General features: G+C 46.3%; 1 protein-coding gene across 2 annotated transcripts; it reads left to right on the top strand.

Annotated features, from left to right (window-relative positions):
* Positions 1 to 308: 308 nt before the first annotated feature.
* Positions 309 to 17,025, top strand: caprin2 (caprin family member 2). Of its 2 annotated transcripts, none has more exons than XM_084038496.1 (20): positions 309 to 424; positions 752 to 980; positions 1,056 to 1,118; positions 1,213 to 1,299; positions 3,617 to 3,855; positions 4,146 to 4,228; positions 5,001 to 5,126; positions 5,226 to 5,263; positions 5,350 to 5,577; positions 7,541 to 7,582; positions 7,685 to 7,768; positions 7,892 to 7,976; positions 9,518 to 9,567; positions 9,662 to 9,748; positions 9,849 to 9,983; positions 11,114 to 11,258; positions 11,343 to 11,522; positions 11,689 to 11,750; positions 14,333 to 14,387; positions 15,030 to 17,025. In XM_084038496.1, the coding sequence occupies exons 1-20, from the start codon at positions 378 to 380 to the stop codon at positions 15,599 to 15,601; spliced, it is 2,637 nt and encodes an 878-aa protein (XP_083894622.1). In that variant the 5' UTR covers positions 309 to 377; the 3' UTR covers positions 15,602 to 17,025. The 2 variants fall into 2 exon arrangements, with proteins under 2 accessions (XP_083894622.1, XP_083894621.1); XM_084038495.1 differs by having other exon boundaries at positions 7,658 to 7,768.
* Positions 17,026 to 17,392: the final 367 nt, after the last annotated feature.

Genomic DNA, 17,392 nt, shown 5'->3' with positions numbered 1-17,392 from the left:
TATTCAAATGAGAAGCAACATAATCAGTTTTGATCAGCAAGATATATTCAATCAGTAATTGTGCAAATTGTAGATAATTGTACATTAATTTGCATATTTGCTAAAACATTTCCTATTTCTTTAAAATAATGAGACATTGCAATTTGCTGTGGTTTACACATTTGAACATATTCATTATCAGAAAAAGTGTAACTCATATTATTATATATTATACAGATCAGAGCTTTAGTGTCAAAATCACAAAACATGGGCTCGTGGTTCCTGTGTGCAGCGCCAGAACCGGATGTGGATCCGGGTGAGGCCGAGGCTATATAAAGGTCTGGAGCGGCAGCGGCACGGCCTCTGCCGGTCCAACATCGCGTTGGAAGGGGTCTCGGATGTCCAGCGGCTTCCCGGAGGGGATTCTACTAATCCAACACACGAGGTGGGTCCGCTGCGCGTCCCCGACCGGCGGTCACGTGCGTCACAATTCCATCCGCGGAACTTTGTTTGTCTCGTCGGGATGTTTGCAGCTGAACTCTGTTCTATAGCCGACTTCCTCGTCCGCTGATGAACGAATGAATGACTGAATGAACGAATGACTGAATGAATCGCCGGGTGACCGGCGGAGAGGAACTGCTGCGTCACGGTCAGACTCGCGCATCTCTCGGTCAGGTTGGTCCGGAGCGGCGCCGGTCAGTGGCCGCCAGAGACGCGGTGTCATGGGGGTCCGCAGCAGGGGTCTCTAACCCTAAACGTGTGTCTCCTTCAGCGTGGATCTCAACATGGTGCACCTGTCTCCCTCCCCCACCCTGCTGGGTGTCACCCCTCCACCTGAGCGCCCAGAGGAAACAGAGGAGGACCTGCTGATGGCTGACAGCCAGGAGGTGGCCTCTCCTGCTGGACTGGAGACCTCCACTGCCTACTGGGGCTATGACTCCTACATAGAGGATGGCCTCATCTGCCTCAAACACAAAGTCCGGAACCTGGAGAAGAAGAAGGTATGGTGGCGTGTCAGCGGGATGAGCGTGAAGTGGCGAGGTGGATCTGTGACTTCTGTCTTGTGTGTCTCACAGCTTAAACTGGAAGACTACACAAAGAGGCTGAACTGTGGCAAGGAACTGAACAAGGATCAGATGGTAAGACCGTCTGCATGCTGGCTACAAAGACCAGGATCTTGGATCCCTCGTGTCCGGGGTTTGAGCTTGGTTTTTGTCCCTTTTTGTTTTTCAGGCAGCGGTGTTAAAGTACGAGGAGGTGCTGCATCATCTGGCATTTGCACGGGAGCTGCACAAAACCCTGGATGGACTGACTCACAATGCAAGTGAACGAAAGTAGCCTTCACTGTGGTTGGGCTCTGCTGATGCATCATGGGAGCCTCGGCTGAACGTTGGCCCTCACTCAGGCTTTCTGCAGCAGTCAGCTCCCTCTGCGTCTTTGGCCATTTTTATAAAGAGCGTTTAAAATTAAAATACTGACTTTTACAACTTTTTTGACATACAAGTATACCTTGTTTGACTTTTTTTATGCCTTTCCAATTGCTCTAATATTTTTTTTTTCTTCCCATTTTAGTTTTTTTTTTTTTGAGGTGTCATACTAGGACTATTTTTCCAACTTTGTTATTCTATGACTACGTTTTATTGATATACTACGTCTTTTTGAAATTTACCCTGAGAGCGTGCGTTTAAATTTGGCAGAATGAGGCCTCAGCAGTTCAGTTAATAGTCATGTGTTGGTGTAATGCCCATCTGTTGTCATAGCAACAAACCTACATTCTTCAATAGTATGTACCATAACACACTCCATGTTACATCAAGGAGAAGCTGCTGGTGTAAGTTGGACATGAGACCCTGCATGAGGACTGTACACATGGTCCCCCATGTCTTTAGTGTATTATTTTCTTTATTGCCAATGGTAGTGCAGGGAGTTATTTACCAGCAACCCTTAATGTTCACATGGCAAGGGAATATTAATTTAAAATAAACTTTAAACATCTGAACCTATTTTATTTATTTTGTCTGTTTTGCTGTCTAAAGTTTACAATGGTCCCAGCTCCAAGGACATCCAACATGAAGTTTCACTACTACGCCCAAGTTTTGACATGCTGATTCAGCATTATAAATGACCCAGGAGACTGACACCCCCTACCTTAACCCAGGAGACTGACACCCCCTAAACCAGGAGATTGATACCCCCTAAACCAGAAGACTGACACCCCCTACCCTAACCCAGGAGATGGACACCGCCTAACCTAGGAGACTGGCAACCCTGACCCTAACCCAGGAGACTGACACCCCCTACCTTAACCCAGGAGACTGACACCCCCTAAACCAGGAGATTGACACTCCCTAAACCAGAAGACTGACACCCCCTACCCTAACCCAGGAGATGGACACTGCCTAACCCAGGAGACTGACACCCCCTACCTTAACCCAGAAGACTGACACCCCTACCTTAACCCAGGAGACTGACACCCCCTAAACCAGGAGATGGACACTCCCTGAACCAGAAGACTGACACCCCCTACCCTAACCCAGGAGATGGACACCGCCTAACCCAGGAGATGGACACCCCCTACCCTAACCCAGGAGATGGACACCCCCTACCCTAACCCAGGAGATTGACACCCCCTACCCTAACCTAGGAGACTGACACCCCTACCCTTACCCAGGAGACTGACACCCCCTACCCTAACCCAGGAGACGGACACCCCAACCCTAACCCAGGAGATGGACAGCCCCTAACCCTAACTCGGTAGATGGACAACCCCTAACCCAGGAGAAGGACACCCCCTACCCTAACCAAGGAGCCTGTCACCCCCTTACCCTAACCCAGGAGCCTGTCACCCCCTTACCCTAACCCGAGAGATGAACAGCCCCTAACCCTAACTCGGGAGACTAACACCCCCTTACCCCAACCCAGGAGACTGACACCCCCTACCCTAACCCAGGAGACTGACACCCCCTACCCTTACCCAGGAGACTGACACCCCTACCCTTACCCAGGAGACTGACACCCCCTACCCTAACCCAGGAGACGGACACCCCAACCCTAACCCAGGAGATGGACAGCCCCTAACCCTAACTCGGTAGATGGACAACCCCTAACCCAGGAGAAGGACACCCCCTACCCTAACCAAGGAGCCTGTCACCCCCTTACCCTAACCCAGGAGCCTGTCACCCCCTTACCCTAACCCAGGAGACTGACACCCCCTTACCCTAACCCGAGAGATGAACAGCCCCTAACCCTAACTCGGGAGACTAACACCCCCTTACCCCAACCCAGGAGACTGACACCCCCTACCCTTACCCAGGAGACTGACACCCCCTTACCCCAACTCGGGAGATGGACACCCCCTTACCCAGGAGACAGACACCCCCTACCCTAACCCAGGAGATGGACAGACCCTTACCCTGTCAATGTTCTATCTTTTCCTTATTCTGGGGATGAAATGACTATTGTATTTCCTCACAATACTTACAGTACCTAGATATATCTTTTTCAATTAAAGAATTATGAAACACCTAAATGTATCATTTAAGATACAATATGATGAAAAAATAACCCCTATCATTATAGCCTGACATTTTTTAGTGTTTTTTTTATTTTTTTTATTGCTTCTGGAATCCTCCTGCAGCTGCTGAGAGCCCACAAGAAGGCTGCGAAGAAGGAGCAGGTGATAAAGGTGGAGATGGAGAGGAGGCGCCTGAGCACGGTCCTGCAGATCCAGCACCTCCTTCACAGCATGCTGCAGGAGCACATCAGGAGAGACCTCATGGCTGGACACAACCAGGCACCACACATCTCAGCCCAGAAGCTTCTTGGCCTGAGTCAGCTCGCCCCCCTGCTGGGGCTCAAGAGGGACAACACACTGAGGTGAGTCTCTCTGTTGCCGAGAGTTATTGAAGGATGCAGCTAAAGAGATTTTGGACACCCTCTTCACTTCTCCAACACATCCAACTTCGGCCCTTCAGGTTTTGGTTCTGGTTGTTTGTCATCATTATCCTAAAAGGCAACAAAAGGAAATGACGAGGCAAAAGGCATTAACAATAGTGTCTGCAAATTGTACATGATGGGCTAGAAACCCTCGTGTTTAATTATGTAAAGAGTCATTGGCGCTTCTCGTTACACCTGGTTCTCTGCTCCCTGTCTGGTCTGTGGTCTAGTCTAGAGAAGCAGATGGAGCAGGCAGCTCTGGTTTACTTGGACCTGCTGGAGGGGAAAGACGAGCCGGTGGCTGGATCCACGTGTGAGTAGAAAACCACATCTGTCCTCAGCTGTTGACCTTTCTGGCTGAATCTTCATTACTAACGATGCATTTCCAGGTCTTCACACTCTTCACAGGGCACATATTTTGTCATGTGGGGAAATACATTGAAACATTTAGTAATCTTTGAGATGAAAGAGAAATTCTTGAGGTTGAAGTTGGACCAACGGAGCCACCATCGACTCCACCGATGGCAGCCACAAGGAGGTCTAGTCCAACTATAACTAAAACATGAACAATGAGAACTTATGGTTACCTGTCTGTCTCTACATGTCGGCCCTGTGATAATCTGGTTACCTGTCTGTCTCTGTGTCGGCCCTGTGATTGTCTGGTTACCAGTCTGTCTCTGTGTCGGCCCTTTGATAATCTGGTTACCTGTCTGTCTCTGTGTTCGCCCTGTGATAGTCAGGTTACCTGTCTGTCTCTGTGTCGACACTGTGATAGTCTGGTTACCTGTCTGTCTCTGTGTCGGCCCTGTGATAGTCTGGTTACCTGTCTGTCTCTGTGTCGGCCCTGTGATAGTCTGGTTACCTGCTCATGATCCAGCGCTTTGTTTCCGTCTGGGCTTTAAAATAAGAAAAACGTTCTCTTCCCCAAAAAGAACAAAGTGATGCAACAGAGCAGCATTCAGATGCTAATTTGGTCAACTTCCCTGGAGGAGAATATCCATGCACGTGGATAAACCCGTCTCACTGCTCACGGTCTCACAACCTTTACTCATCATATTGTTTTCCTTTTTGAATTATCTTTTCAGTTAAGCTGTTGAAAGAAGAGCTCGACAGGCTGTTAAACTGCAAGTACTTCAGTTGTCTCCCCCCCCCACCCACCAAAAATCCCCTGGCGGCAGCAGCGGCGGCGACCTCCAGCAGCAGTCGCAGCAGTAAGATGAGCATGCTTCATATGTCACCATATTAAAAAGTTTTCCTGGATGAGGTAAATATTGTGACTTGGATGTTTGCTTCTCCTCTTCCTCCATCAGCCACATCCAAGTCCAAACGGCCCGACGTCTCTAAGGAGGTGAGAACCATCGCTATTCTTTCAAGCTGTTTCATAGCAGTAACTCTGCTCCAGCCTCCACTCATGCTTCGTTGGTCATATGGCAGTTTTTGAACAGCCTGTACCTGGGTGATACGGAGACTCCTCCCACTCACAACTGGAAGGGGGACCTCCAGACCACAAAGGAGCGGGAGCCTCCTGACTGCTGGGATCTGGAGTTTTCAGAGGGACCCAGCTCACCCCACGCTGCAGTCCACAAACCCTGGAGAGGAGCTGCCACCTTCATCCCCAGAGTCCCGGTCACCACCAAAACCCAGCATGCTGACTGCAAACAGGTGAGGCGCCGCTGAACAACATTAAGGCTTTCACAGTGAATGAGAGCTGCAGCCTGGACCAGGCAGTGACGTCTCCTAGATGGTAGAGGTCACCATCTCACAGCGTTCTTCATCCTCATTGATCAATTTGATTTCATCTTGCAGACCTGGGCCTCATTTATAAAACTGTGTAGGATCCTAACTAAAAGTGTACGTACGCCAAAAAAAAGATTTATAAAACCGTGTGTAAAAAAAGTGTGCGTACCTGAATCCGCCTCTTATCCCGCCCTGTACACGCCCATTGTTACCCTAACGGCCAATGAAAGCATCGCATGCATGCTGATCCGTATATTAATGATGCATCGTTCTCGTTGCTGTGAATCATGGCGACAGGCCAGACGAGCAAAAAAAAACTTCTCGGAAAGTGAGATGGAGACACTTATTGGGGAGGTGGAGGCCCAGAATCATTTTATTTAGTGGCAACAGCAGCGAGACGACGAAGCAGTGCAAGTGGCAACATGTTGTTGTCGAAGACATCAGTGGGACAGAGCAACATGAGCGGAGCAACATGAGCGACAGTGGAGGAACTCGAGAAGAATCTCGGCTCAGCGTCCAGCTCCGAGCAGTGGTGCACATGCGTGCGAGTCATCAAAACTCTAATAGTTCTTCTCACATACTTTCTACAATCTGACTTCAGTTCAGCACAGATTCCCCTCCAGTCTGCAGAATGTGCGTACGCATGCCTCAGTTTGCTTACAGCTACGCACACTTTCCGTCAAGTTTGCTTTTTATAGATCACGCATGTTTCCAGCTCTGTTCTGTGCATACAAGCTTTCTAAATGAGGCCCCTGCTGAGTTGCAGACTTGCATTCTGACCTCCGAGTCTCCAACCTCCGATGATTAGATCATACAGCTGAGGTCATAGTCATGTGATTGTTTCTTCTGCTACCTGTTCATCATTACTTCTATATACTTGATGATGATATACTACATTGTAATAAATCATAGTTTAGTTGATTATCTGAGCTACAGTAAGTGTATGTAATCCTGTTCCACCACACACTTCAGTCCAAGAGCACAGTTCTTCACAGATGAAGTGCACCACCTTAATTAATTTAACTGGGAGCAGGTCCCTGGACTCCCCTCGTTGATCTGAGCTCCAGCAGGTCTGGGGTGCCCAATGGGTTCAATTTCTAACATCCCCTTCAAGGGAAACGTATCAAATAATCAAATAATAAAGTGGTATTTTTTTATATTTGCTCCATCCCCCCCCCCTTGCACTTTGATGTAGGTCTGCATCGCCCCTGAACCGCTCTGCTCCGCTTTGTTCACCTAGTTAAAGGACTAATATGAAAACTCCATTGGTACAGTTTAGTGGCAGCAGACTTGAGTATTGTAGGTAAACTTAAAGACTTATTGTTTTTGTGACTAAGGAGGCCAACAGATCGTTAAACAGGCTGCGATCTAATCCTGTCGGCTCAATACAGTAAGAAGTATGATTTAATTTCTTAAAATATCTAAGAAATTGGTCACATAAGGTTTGTACTCGTTACCACGGTGAACCGTTGCACCAGTATGGTGCCGGCGAGGACGCACCAGTATGGTGCCGGCGAGGACGCACCGGCATGGTGCCGGCGAGGACGCACCGGCATGGTGCCATGGTGCCGGCGAGGACGCACCGGCATGGTGCCGGCGAGGACGCCTCTGGGCTCTTTCCTGTCATTTAAAGGTCAATGTATAAATCTGTTGGATTCCAGAGCCTTGTGTCTGCGACCAGTTTTCAAATAATTATTTCTGACGATTTTCAAGTTCCACACCACTCTAGCTCACTCCTGAAACGGTCTGAAAATGTAATGTGCAATATTTCAAATATCAATATCTTATACTGGCCTATAATGAAGTGTCTTACAGGAAATGTGTGCGTCTCCAACCTCAGCAGATCAACAGAGTCCACACAATAATGAATCTCTTCTCTTTTCCCCAGAGAAAAGAGAGGAGAGTGAAAAGTGAGCAACATCCCAAGTCGGTGAGTAGAGGAGGGTAACTTTGGAATGTCCACGCCTCGGGGGAAACCACTTGTAAACTCTCCTCTTCCTGACAGCCACTTCACATGGATATGCCTATGGAGGTCTTACCCAAAGACCCTGTCCTGAGGAAACAGCACCTTGAGGACCTTATGACCAAGATCCATGGCTCCTTCAGCTTTATGCAGGTGAAGTTTAGCAGTTTCAAACCCAGGGACATCGTATTAATCCAGAGCACCAGATGAAACTATGGTTTGAGTATTTCCTCAGCTTTGTTGAAGATGGCTGAAGGTTCAATGATTCTGTTTCAGGACTCTCTGTTGGAAGGAGAGATGTCCCCCATAAATGGGCTCCCCAAACTGATGATACCGCCTTCTGGATCTCCATCTCCTCTGGGTAAGTTAGAACAAGGCAACAAACCATCCAACCGTCAGTCAGACCGGCCTCCACTAGTAAACCAATCAGACCGGCCTCCACTAGTAAACCAGTCAGACCGGCCTCCACTAGTAAACCTGTCAGACCGGCCTCCACTAGTAAACCTGTCAGACCGGCCTCCACTAGTAAACCAGTCAGACCGGCCTCCACTAGTAAACCAGCCTCCACTAGTAAACCAGTCAGACCGGCCTCCACTAGTAAACCAGTCAGACCGGCCTCCACTAGTAAACCAGCCTCCACTAGTAAACCAGTCAGACCGGCCTCCACTTGTAAACCGGCCTCCACTAGTAAACCAGTCAGACCGGCCTCCACTAGTAAACCGGCCTCCACTAGTAAACCAGTCAGACCGGCCTCCACTAGTAAACCAGCCTCCACTAGTAAACCAGTCAAACCGGCCTCCACTAGTAAACCGGCCTCCACTAGTAAACCAGTCAGACCGGCCTCCGTGTGTTTTGTACGGTACGTGTATATACTAGGCATTACGGTAAGTGTATAAGAATTGATTCCATAATAAAAGCAACCTTCTGGTGAACGTGATATTGCACTTCACATTAATTGAATAAGTTAGTCAATCATGAATGACGAGAGACATACGTGAACAAACAAATAATTTAATAATTGATATGTGTGATAACTTTTAAACAATGATTAGCACCTGCAGACTGTATTTCAGAGAAAAAGTTTAACTATGTGTGGGAATAATAACTGAAACTGATAATGAACACATTTCCAACACATACAACACAGGAGATCCAGTTCCTATCTGGACTTAGCAGTCCATCTGCATCTAAAGGACGAGGGGACACTTTGAGGAAAACAATTTCACATTCTGGCCAAGGAAGCCAGGTGGTTGGAGAGAGGGCTTAAAGAAGGCCACATCCAATGCAGACCTCAGATCAGTCCCAAGACCAACCAACCCTCTTCCTAGAGCTGTCAATTTTCCTCTATAGTCCTATTCAGTTTCTTTTCCACATTTTTTAAATATTCAAATTATATTCAAATTTGTAGTGATCAAATGCACCCTTTTTTATTAACTTCACTACAAAGGCTTATGTCAATGCCATTATCGGCAATGTGGTTGTTTAACTTCCTGTCCACTAGAGGGTGCTCCAAAAACATTAACATAAATATGTTGAATTACCAACAGCTGACAGCTTTCTAAATATTGTTCTATTTTATTAATAATAGTTATCTAGTTATCTAAATAATTGTTACCTGAATATTTAATAGTGAGTACATTTAAACTGTTAAAATGATTGAGGCTTTATGGGAGAAGCCCAGAAGACATAACCTTTTTTAGATAATTAGAATTTTTGTTTTTGCATTTCAGAAAATAATGAAAATGTAATATGCCAGTAAAATGCACTAATAGGTTTATTTTAGGGTAAAATAACTGAATTTCACCATAAGGATCCTGGGTACTGGGTATGGACTGCAAATGCACTACAAAGTCACATTTTCCTATGAATTTGATAATGTATTTTGTATTTCCCACTAACCAGGTCACACAGACTCCAGAAGCTCGGTCCATGTCCTGCCCACAGCAATGCATGTAAGCTGTCTTATTTCTCTGTGATAAGTCTGTAGTGATCAAAATGCCAACGACTTGGACTTGTCATCTCTCGACCCCTCATCTCCCCACTCAGTCCACCCCACTGCCTGCCAGGCTGACTAACGGGGATCAGTGCCTGGGGACTTGTGACCTGAAGCTTTCCTCAAAGGACCTCCCTCATGTAAGAAGCAGCACATCGGCCCTCAGAGGCAGCAGATCTTTAGCCTGAGTGGTTGTCTATGCTTTGAATGTAGTCCTTAAACTCTTGTGGTGTTCCACAGAGCCCAGGGACCGAGTTGGGGAAGCAGTCCCCGTTTAATGAGACGGTGTCTTGCACCCCCACCCAGGGACAAAACTTCTCTCCACCCCCCACAAGACGAACTCTAACATCGGCCCACTTTCAGAGCATCCAGTCAGTAAGTCTAACCCAGCTGTCTGCTGTATTGATGCAAATGAAAAGCCTTTTTGAGGGGCTTACCTTTTACTGTGTGTGTGTCCGCGTCCATGTCTGGTTCCCGACCGTACAGCTGACGTGCAGAGGTGTCATGTCGAGAATCTCATATCCTTATAAAGTCCAGATGAAGTGACTTATTACCCCCTTTAAACTGTCACATTTCTGATAGCACCCAGGCTATGTGCAAACCACTTACTGCAGTCCTGTGCACCTGAAGCCGTTTGGTAATAACGGAGAATAATAACTTTTCATCATACATGGATGACTCTCAATCAGGGGCGTCACTAGGATTTAATGACAGGGGGGCTTAGCCCCCAGGAGAAGCATCGTTTTAGTACTGTATTAGAACGACACAACAAGCAGTGAAGAAGTCCAGCTAGTAACAAGTTAAAATCAACACACATGGTCTTCTTCCATTCTCTTGTGTTGAACAAGGGTTACTGTCCTGTTAACATATAGACACATTAAAGCTGCATGCTTAGAACCTGATGATGTAAATGTGTCTTCAAGTGATAGCGTATCTAATTCCTCTCTCCATTAGATAAGCTGCAGGTCTAAAGAATGGACTTTAATTACACCAGTTACTGTCCTGTAGATTGGGGATGAAGAATGTGATTCTGTAGAATAAACCAATTTAGGATAGCTCCAGCCCCCCTAAAATGGACCTAGCAACGACACTGCTCTCAATCAAATTTCACTAAGTCTCTCATACTACAATGCTCAAAAAACGTCATCAATGTCCATTTAGGGGTTAGAAGTGATGATGGATCAGTTTCAGCTGCTTTGGGGCAAATGAAGGGGACAACAGGAGCAATGGAGGCGACGGCAGGACAACAAGGAGGTTCTGATGTGGTAGTCTTCTGCAACATTATAAGCTTTTTACTGTAATCAGATTTTGAAGTCCATGGAGAGGAACTGCTGCTGTACTGGTTTTGTACCTTTTGTCCGTCATAACAACTAAACCGTGAACACAGAAGCTAAATCAAATTGCATTCTGAAGAAAGATATGAACTACAGTCTGTCTCAACTGGATCTAGAACCAGGTCTTACTGTCTGCAAGCTTGCTTCATCTCCATCTTCTTCTCACTGTAGGTCTTCAAGGTAAATGCCTCTTTACCTCAGAACGGGGAACTGAACTACAAACCAGATTGTGCCGTTTTAGACGAGCCCCGGTACAGCTCTGCCAGTACCCAAACCCCACCAGAGTTTGCCCCCTTAGAAGATGAACTGCAGCCAGGTGATGAAATGAAGTGCTCCAAAACGGTTGGTTTAAATGTCAACAAGCGGCCTGACACCATTACATGCTGTATCATCTCTCTAGTGTACCAGTCGGATTATAATCTGGCAGGAAATGGTGGCTCGGTCTTCCTGTCCCCCGGCCAGTCAGGTGGCAACGGGGGGCGTTCCGGCCCGTCACACTACACCAGAGCATCTGTGAGAGGTATGGCACGCGGCGGCAAGGGACGGGCACAAACCTTTCGCTCTTCTGGTTGGCATCGAGGTATCTATCTGCAACTTTCCTTTTCCACCTTTTGGGTTTTCACCACTCTGCATTTCCCTCCTCTACTTTAGTGAAATCTCTTTTAAGGTGTTGTAGGACGCCTCGTCGCATCCTGGTACTACAGCTTGGGCTGAAATGAAGCTCACGCCTGTTTTCTGCTCCTTAGGAGGTTCCTACACCCCCCAGACTCATCCAAGGGACTCCGGCCCTCTCCTCTATGCTGCTAGAGTAAGTGAATCACTGTCCTGTGTAGTGACCTTATTGATCGTAGCAGTGAGGAAAAGCTATGAATTGGAATATTTGAACTGTACTTGGGTTGGAGCTCAAAGAAGCTAGTGGGGGGACCGGGGTCACCTTAATAGCATTTTTTGAGCCAAAACCTCCACCTCTACCACCAGATTCCACTGTAGAGCGACGTGCTCAATGATTTGATAGTACCCTCCAGAGTCCACAAATATGGATGTTCATCATCATTATTAATTATTATCTATTATCATCCAGAGGCCCCTGATTGGCTGAGGCCCCTGGCTGAAGCCCAGGTAAGCCCGTGCATTACGGTGCCTCTGGGTGGGACTGCTGTCGTGCACAATCCAGTTCCACATCGGAGTTGGTGGTTGGAAATGGTCTCGGTAGACCAGTGCTGTCATGTGACCAACTGTGACCCACTGTGTCAACCTGCATTAGGCCCCACCCAGAATATGTGTAACCCTGCTCCCTAGAGGAGCTGAGAAAGAAGGGTGGGTTTGACTCCGCATGTCTCGGTGCACATCAGAGCTCCAGTTGCAACGCATCATGTTCAGCTATTTGGCTAATAGTTGTGTACATTGCCTATTGGAATTGAGTTTGTCACTGAAATGAACTGATTCTCAACTGAAAGTGAATATAGCACCGAGTGGACAGACATATGCGCTGACTTTAGATATGGTGAAAGTGGGCGGGTGATGATTTTTGGTGGGACTTGTCCCTCCCTCATACAATGAGACCGACGCCTGTGCTGTCATTGATAATTGTGCAGAATGATCATAAAACAGATCTTGGACCCAAGTTGTACCATGTTCTAGTAAAGTCCTACTTAGAGATGGTCCGATCAGGTTTTTTGGGACCGATACCGATCACCTAAAGCAGGGGTGTCAAACTGATCCAGTAAAGGGCCGTGTGGCTGCAGGTTTTCATTCCAACCAAGCAAGAACACACCTGATCCAACCAATCAAGGTGTGAAGGCAAATCAGGTAGGTGAATAAGTCAAGTCAGGTGTGTTCTTGCTTGGTTGTAATGAAAACCTGCAGCCACACGGCCCTTTACTGGATCAGTTTGACACCCCTGACCTAAAGCCTCACCGATCCGATTACCGATCAGAACCGATCGATCACGTGGAACGATATTATTAATATTTATATTATTTTACTCTTATTCCCCATTAATTCATCCACTCATGCAAAGGCCTATAGTCTTTCATTTATGTTAACCTTGTAATTATTTATTTATACTACTAGATTACCTTTATTTATTGCATAATAGTAACTTCAATATTCCTTCATAGCAGCAGTGGCACTGTGGAAAACAATATGCCAAAATGGGCAGCCTCTAGAGAGCAGTCAAGAAGAGCTGAAGGTTGAAAGTTCAATCATTTATTTATTGATATTAGCCATTTAAACAGCTATTTACATTTTAAATAGCTATATTTTTGCATACATAAAAAATACAATAAAAAATATAAATATAAAATATAAATTGAGCCTATATAACAGGCTAAACAAACTCAAAATGCCAGACTCAACTTTGGCAGTATAGTGGCATTATTGCACATTGAACTATAGTGTAACATATTATTGCTCACTCTCACATTTCTTAGGCCTTGAGGATCATGTAAACAAACACACTTCAAGTAAATAGCCTGTGGCAGAAATGACATAGGACTGACGTCCGAGCTCCATATATCACTGGTGAAGCTAATTTTCGAAGCGTCGTTCAATAAGCTTCCAATATGTGCATGCACATCATTGTATAAAGCAGGCAGGGCTGTATCTGCAAAGTACTGGCGGCCTGGGACAACGTACCGGGGTTCGAGTTTAGCGACTAGTCTCTGAAATCCGAAACCTTCCACCGCGCTGAAAGGCTGGTCGTCCAGGCAGATGAATTCCATCACTGTTCTAGTGATTCCCATGGCCTTTTCATTGCGAGGGTTGTAGGGCTGCGTGCTCTCCAATGTCTTTTGCAGCAGTGCCCATGGGGTCGGCGTTGTTTTTTTCTTTTCACTTGTCAGTTGCAGGAAATCGTTATGTTCTCTGCCGTGAAATGACTTCAAGTGCCCAATTAAATTTGTAGTATTAAAACTACTGGCTTTATTTCCCCCACGAGGCACTAAACGCTTGCATGCGTTACAGCTAGCGTGTGTAATATCTGTCTCACATATTTAAAAAAAACTGCCATATAGCTGACATGTTAGCAGTGCATGCAGGCAGTGTGACCACAACACTTCTTCTTTGTTTTGAAGCGGCAGCGGTTTGGCGCACTACCGCCCCCTTTGGATCCGGAATGTAACAAACACAAGCACATGTATAATATATATAATGCGATCGGATCGGTGATTTTAACCTTTTATCGGATTTCCGATAAAAGGTTTTTTTACCATATCGGCCCGATCCGATCAGTTACCGATCGATCGGCACCATCTCTAGTCCTACTGTATGTCATGTTAGGCAGCCAGAAGCCATCAAGCAAACGGGTGACAAACAACAAGCCAAGACGATATGTCCTTCACAGCGAAGGTCCGTCTGCTTTCTCAGTGTTTCTCTGTGGTGTTTCCTCAGGACTCTGGATATCAACACGGTTACAGACGTGGAGGAGGGAGGAATCACTCGAGTGGTAAGAGCATGACTTCAAACTAACGGTAATCCATCTCTCAGGGAAGAGCTTTTGTAGCAATCAGTTTAAGTTCCCCCTAAAGGACGGTAGCTGGAAGAGAGGTACTACTATTATCAACTATTACTAACTATTATCTACTGATGTATGGGGGATGGGACATTGGAAATGCTTTGGTGCTCTCGAGTTTGAAAAACTTTTCAATTGAATGTCGGATCCCCGTCCTGGGGACCAATAGGCCCTCAAGAGTGGACGGGCCTGGCATGTCATCAGCTAGTGTGTTTGACCTGAACATGTCTTTGTGTCGCCAATACAAGACTTATGAGTCTCCTGGGAAATGTCCTGGGAGGTGGAAATATGGTTTATTAGGACAATGTGAAATGTCAAAGTCTGTAAAATTAGCTTAATTTAAATATTTTGGCCCCATATAGTCCATGAAAACGTTCTTACAGGCTCATGGGTAGTGTAGTATTTCTAAAGGTCTGTATGCAGTAATAAGTTAATCTTAGTAATGTTTGCATATTTAAAAGGCAGATTTGAGATGCCTTTTAGAAGTCCGAGCCAGGTTCTCTGAAGGCCATGGGACCAGGTTCCTTTAGGTCCCATCCAACCAGACTGTTGACATGCTTTGTGTCTCGCCTGCAGCAGCCTGGAGCGACACTTCCCAGGTGAGCACACCAGACCGGGAGGGAGTGTTTACCATTGTCGACTCGGGTCTTGGGGATTCCATGTCAGTCTCCACCATGGAGGTCCCTCTAACCCCCCATGGCCACCACCACGCCCTGCTTCCAATGCAACTCTACCCGCTCTCCCAGCCACTGCGAGTGGCTTTCAGCACCTCGCGCACGGCCAACTTTGCACCGGGCAATCTGGACCAGCCCATTGTGTTTGACCAGCTGCACTGCAACCTGGGGGAGATGTACGACGCCCACATCGGCCGCTTCACCTGCCCTTCCAATGGAACCTATGTCTTCATCTTCCACATCCTGAAGCTTGCCATCAACGTACCCCTCTATATTAACCTCATGTGCAACGAAGAGGTGATGGTGTCTGCATACGCCAATGATGGAGCCCCAGACCATGAAACGGCCAGCAACCACACCATCCTGCCTCTCTTCCAAGGAGACCAGGTGTGGCTCCGGTTGCACCGTGGTGCCATTTATGGCAGCACGTGGAAGTACAGCACCTTCTCCGGCTTTCTGCTGTACCAGGATTGACGTTTGTCAAACAGCTCCTTCCTTTCATGCTAAATGGTGGTTAAACTGACATTTCATTGTGGTCAGGCTGCATGCCAATGGCCTTTTTTTTGTTTTTGTTTTTTCAAGGTCATTCATAACATACTGCTATAATCTGTGCTGCCAGCCGTTATCTAGATGTCCGATGGGCGTAAAGCAAATGTATTAGCTTCCCCATGAATGTGTGGTGGTGATGGTGCTCCATGCAATGGTGATCCTAATGTAACCCATAACGTTGTCTTGCTGTAAACCAACCTTCAGCATATCATGTGTATCATTTCAATGAGAGCTCTGATGCAATGTTTGGAGTTTGTGCCTTTTTGTTTTGTGAACGGCCTTGGATGGCTGACCACACATTACCTGGCTGATGAACTGAAGCATTGGCTGATTTCTGCCTTGAATTAGAATGGACTCTACCATCAGCTTTTGGCTTGTTGCCTGGCTCGTATGCATTCGGTCTCACCTGACTGAATGTGAAGCAGAGGAAAGTGAGGGTGGGTTCTTGGTGGTGGGCTTTGGTGTTGAGACCAAATTTTGACACTAGACTACTGTGAAAAGATGGAAGTGGTCCCTTAATGTGCCTAAATAAAAGATGAGCAGTGACCTTTTGGTGCTTAATCTTGATTCGTCTTTGACGGTTCCAGATGGGTGTGTTTAACATGAGGTGTTTAACAGTAAAGGACGTGTACTAGTATTCCACCACTGGGTCTTTAGGCCTTTCACCTGTTCAAGCTTGGATTTACTTTTTAGTCCATCAAAAATTCCAATTATTACTTGATATTCCAAACTGCAGTAAAAACCAATTATTTCAATGCATCACTACCCAACATGATGATCTGGGTTTTAGCTTCTTTTTGCTGGCCTACAATCTAAACTGACTAAATGACTGAACTGTGGCTGTTCCCTGTGCACACTAAAACCCTTTACAAGTACTGCAGGTATTGCGCTTACGCATGGTAAGCGCAATCCATGAAGTTGATCTGCTGAATCTGTTCTCACCTTGACTATGACCTCGGTAAGAACCAGAATTTAAGTGATGGCAGAATACTCTGAAGGTACAATCTTAATGGCAGAGCTTAATGGAGTGTTTGAAGAGGCACACTCTCAAAGGCCCTGGAACTCATTGTGTGCTGTGCGTTCCTGCACAATCTTTGCATTGCCACAAATGATGTTCTCAAAGAAATTGACCTCGACCTCTCACCAGATGAAGACCCCCAGGGATGCGCCCTCCATTGGTGCTGGTGGACAGGAAAGACCTGGAGATCACCTATGGGATGGGATTGCAGCCTGCCTGTCTGCTCCCTTCCAGCTGCCACAGCACGTAACCAACAGGATGGTTTGTCATTTTGCTTTTATTTTCTCTTTTCGTCTTTAACGTTACAAAACCACTTGCTTTTACTACGTGTTGGACCATGAAGTCATAATATCCTGCCAAACATGCATGTTAGTATAGGTGTCCTTGAACTTCACTCTATAAGTAAGTGAAATAAGACCAATGTAATTGGCAGATGTGACGTTATGCTACACTTTCTATGTGGTTAAGTGTCATGCACTATGACTAATGTATTTAAAATGCAAACCTGGTGTAGACCACATCATTACCCGTCTCGTTTTCAAACATGCCACTGTCGAGATCCATTTGTAAAGACCTTGTTGTTCAGTATTTATAACATTAATTTGTCTTTCTACATTTTGCTGTCCACATCAGATTTCCTGAGTTATATTTTATTTTGCTTCATTTCACATGTAACTACCAATACAATGGCACTATAG

The sequence above is a fragment of the Eutrigla gurnardus genome (assembly GCF_963514095.1).
Source record: "Eutrigla gurnardus genome assembly, chromosome: 21".
Classification (NCBI taxonomy): domain Eukaryota; kingdom Metazoa; phylum Chordata; class Actinopteri; order Perciformes; family Triglidae; genus Eutrigla; species Eutrigla gurnardus.
This window is presented reverse-complemented; position numbering and strand designations above follow the sequence as displayed.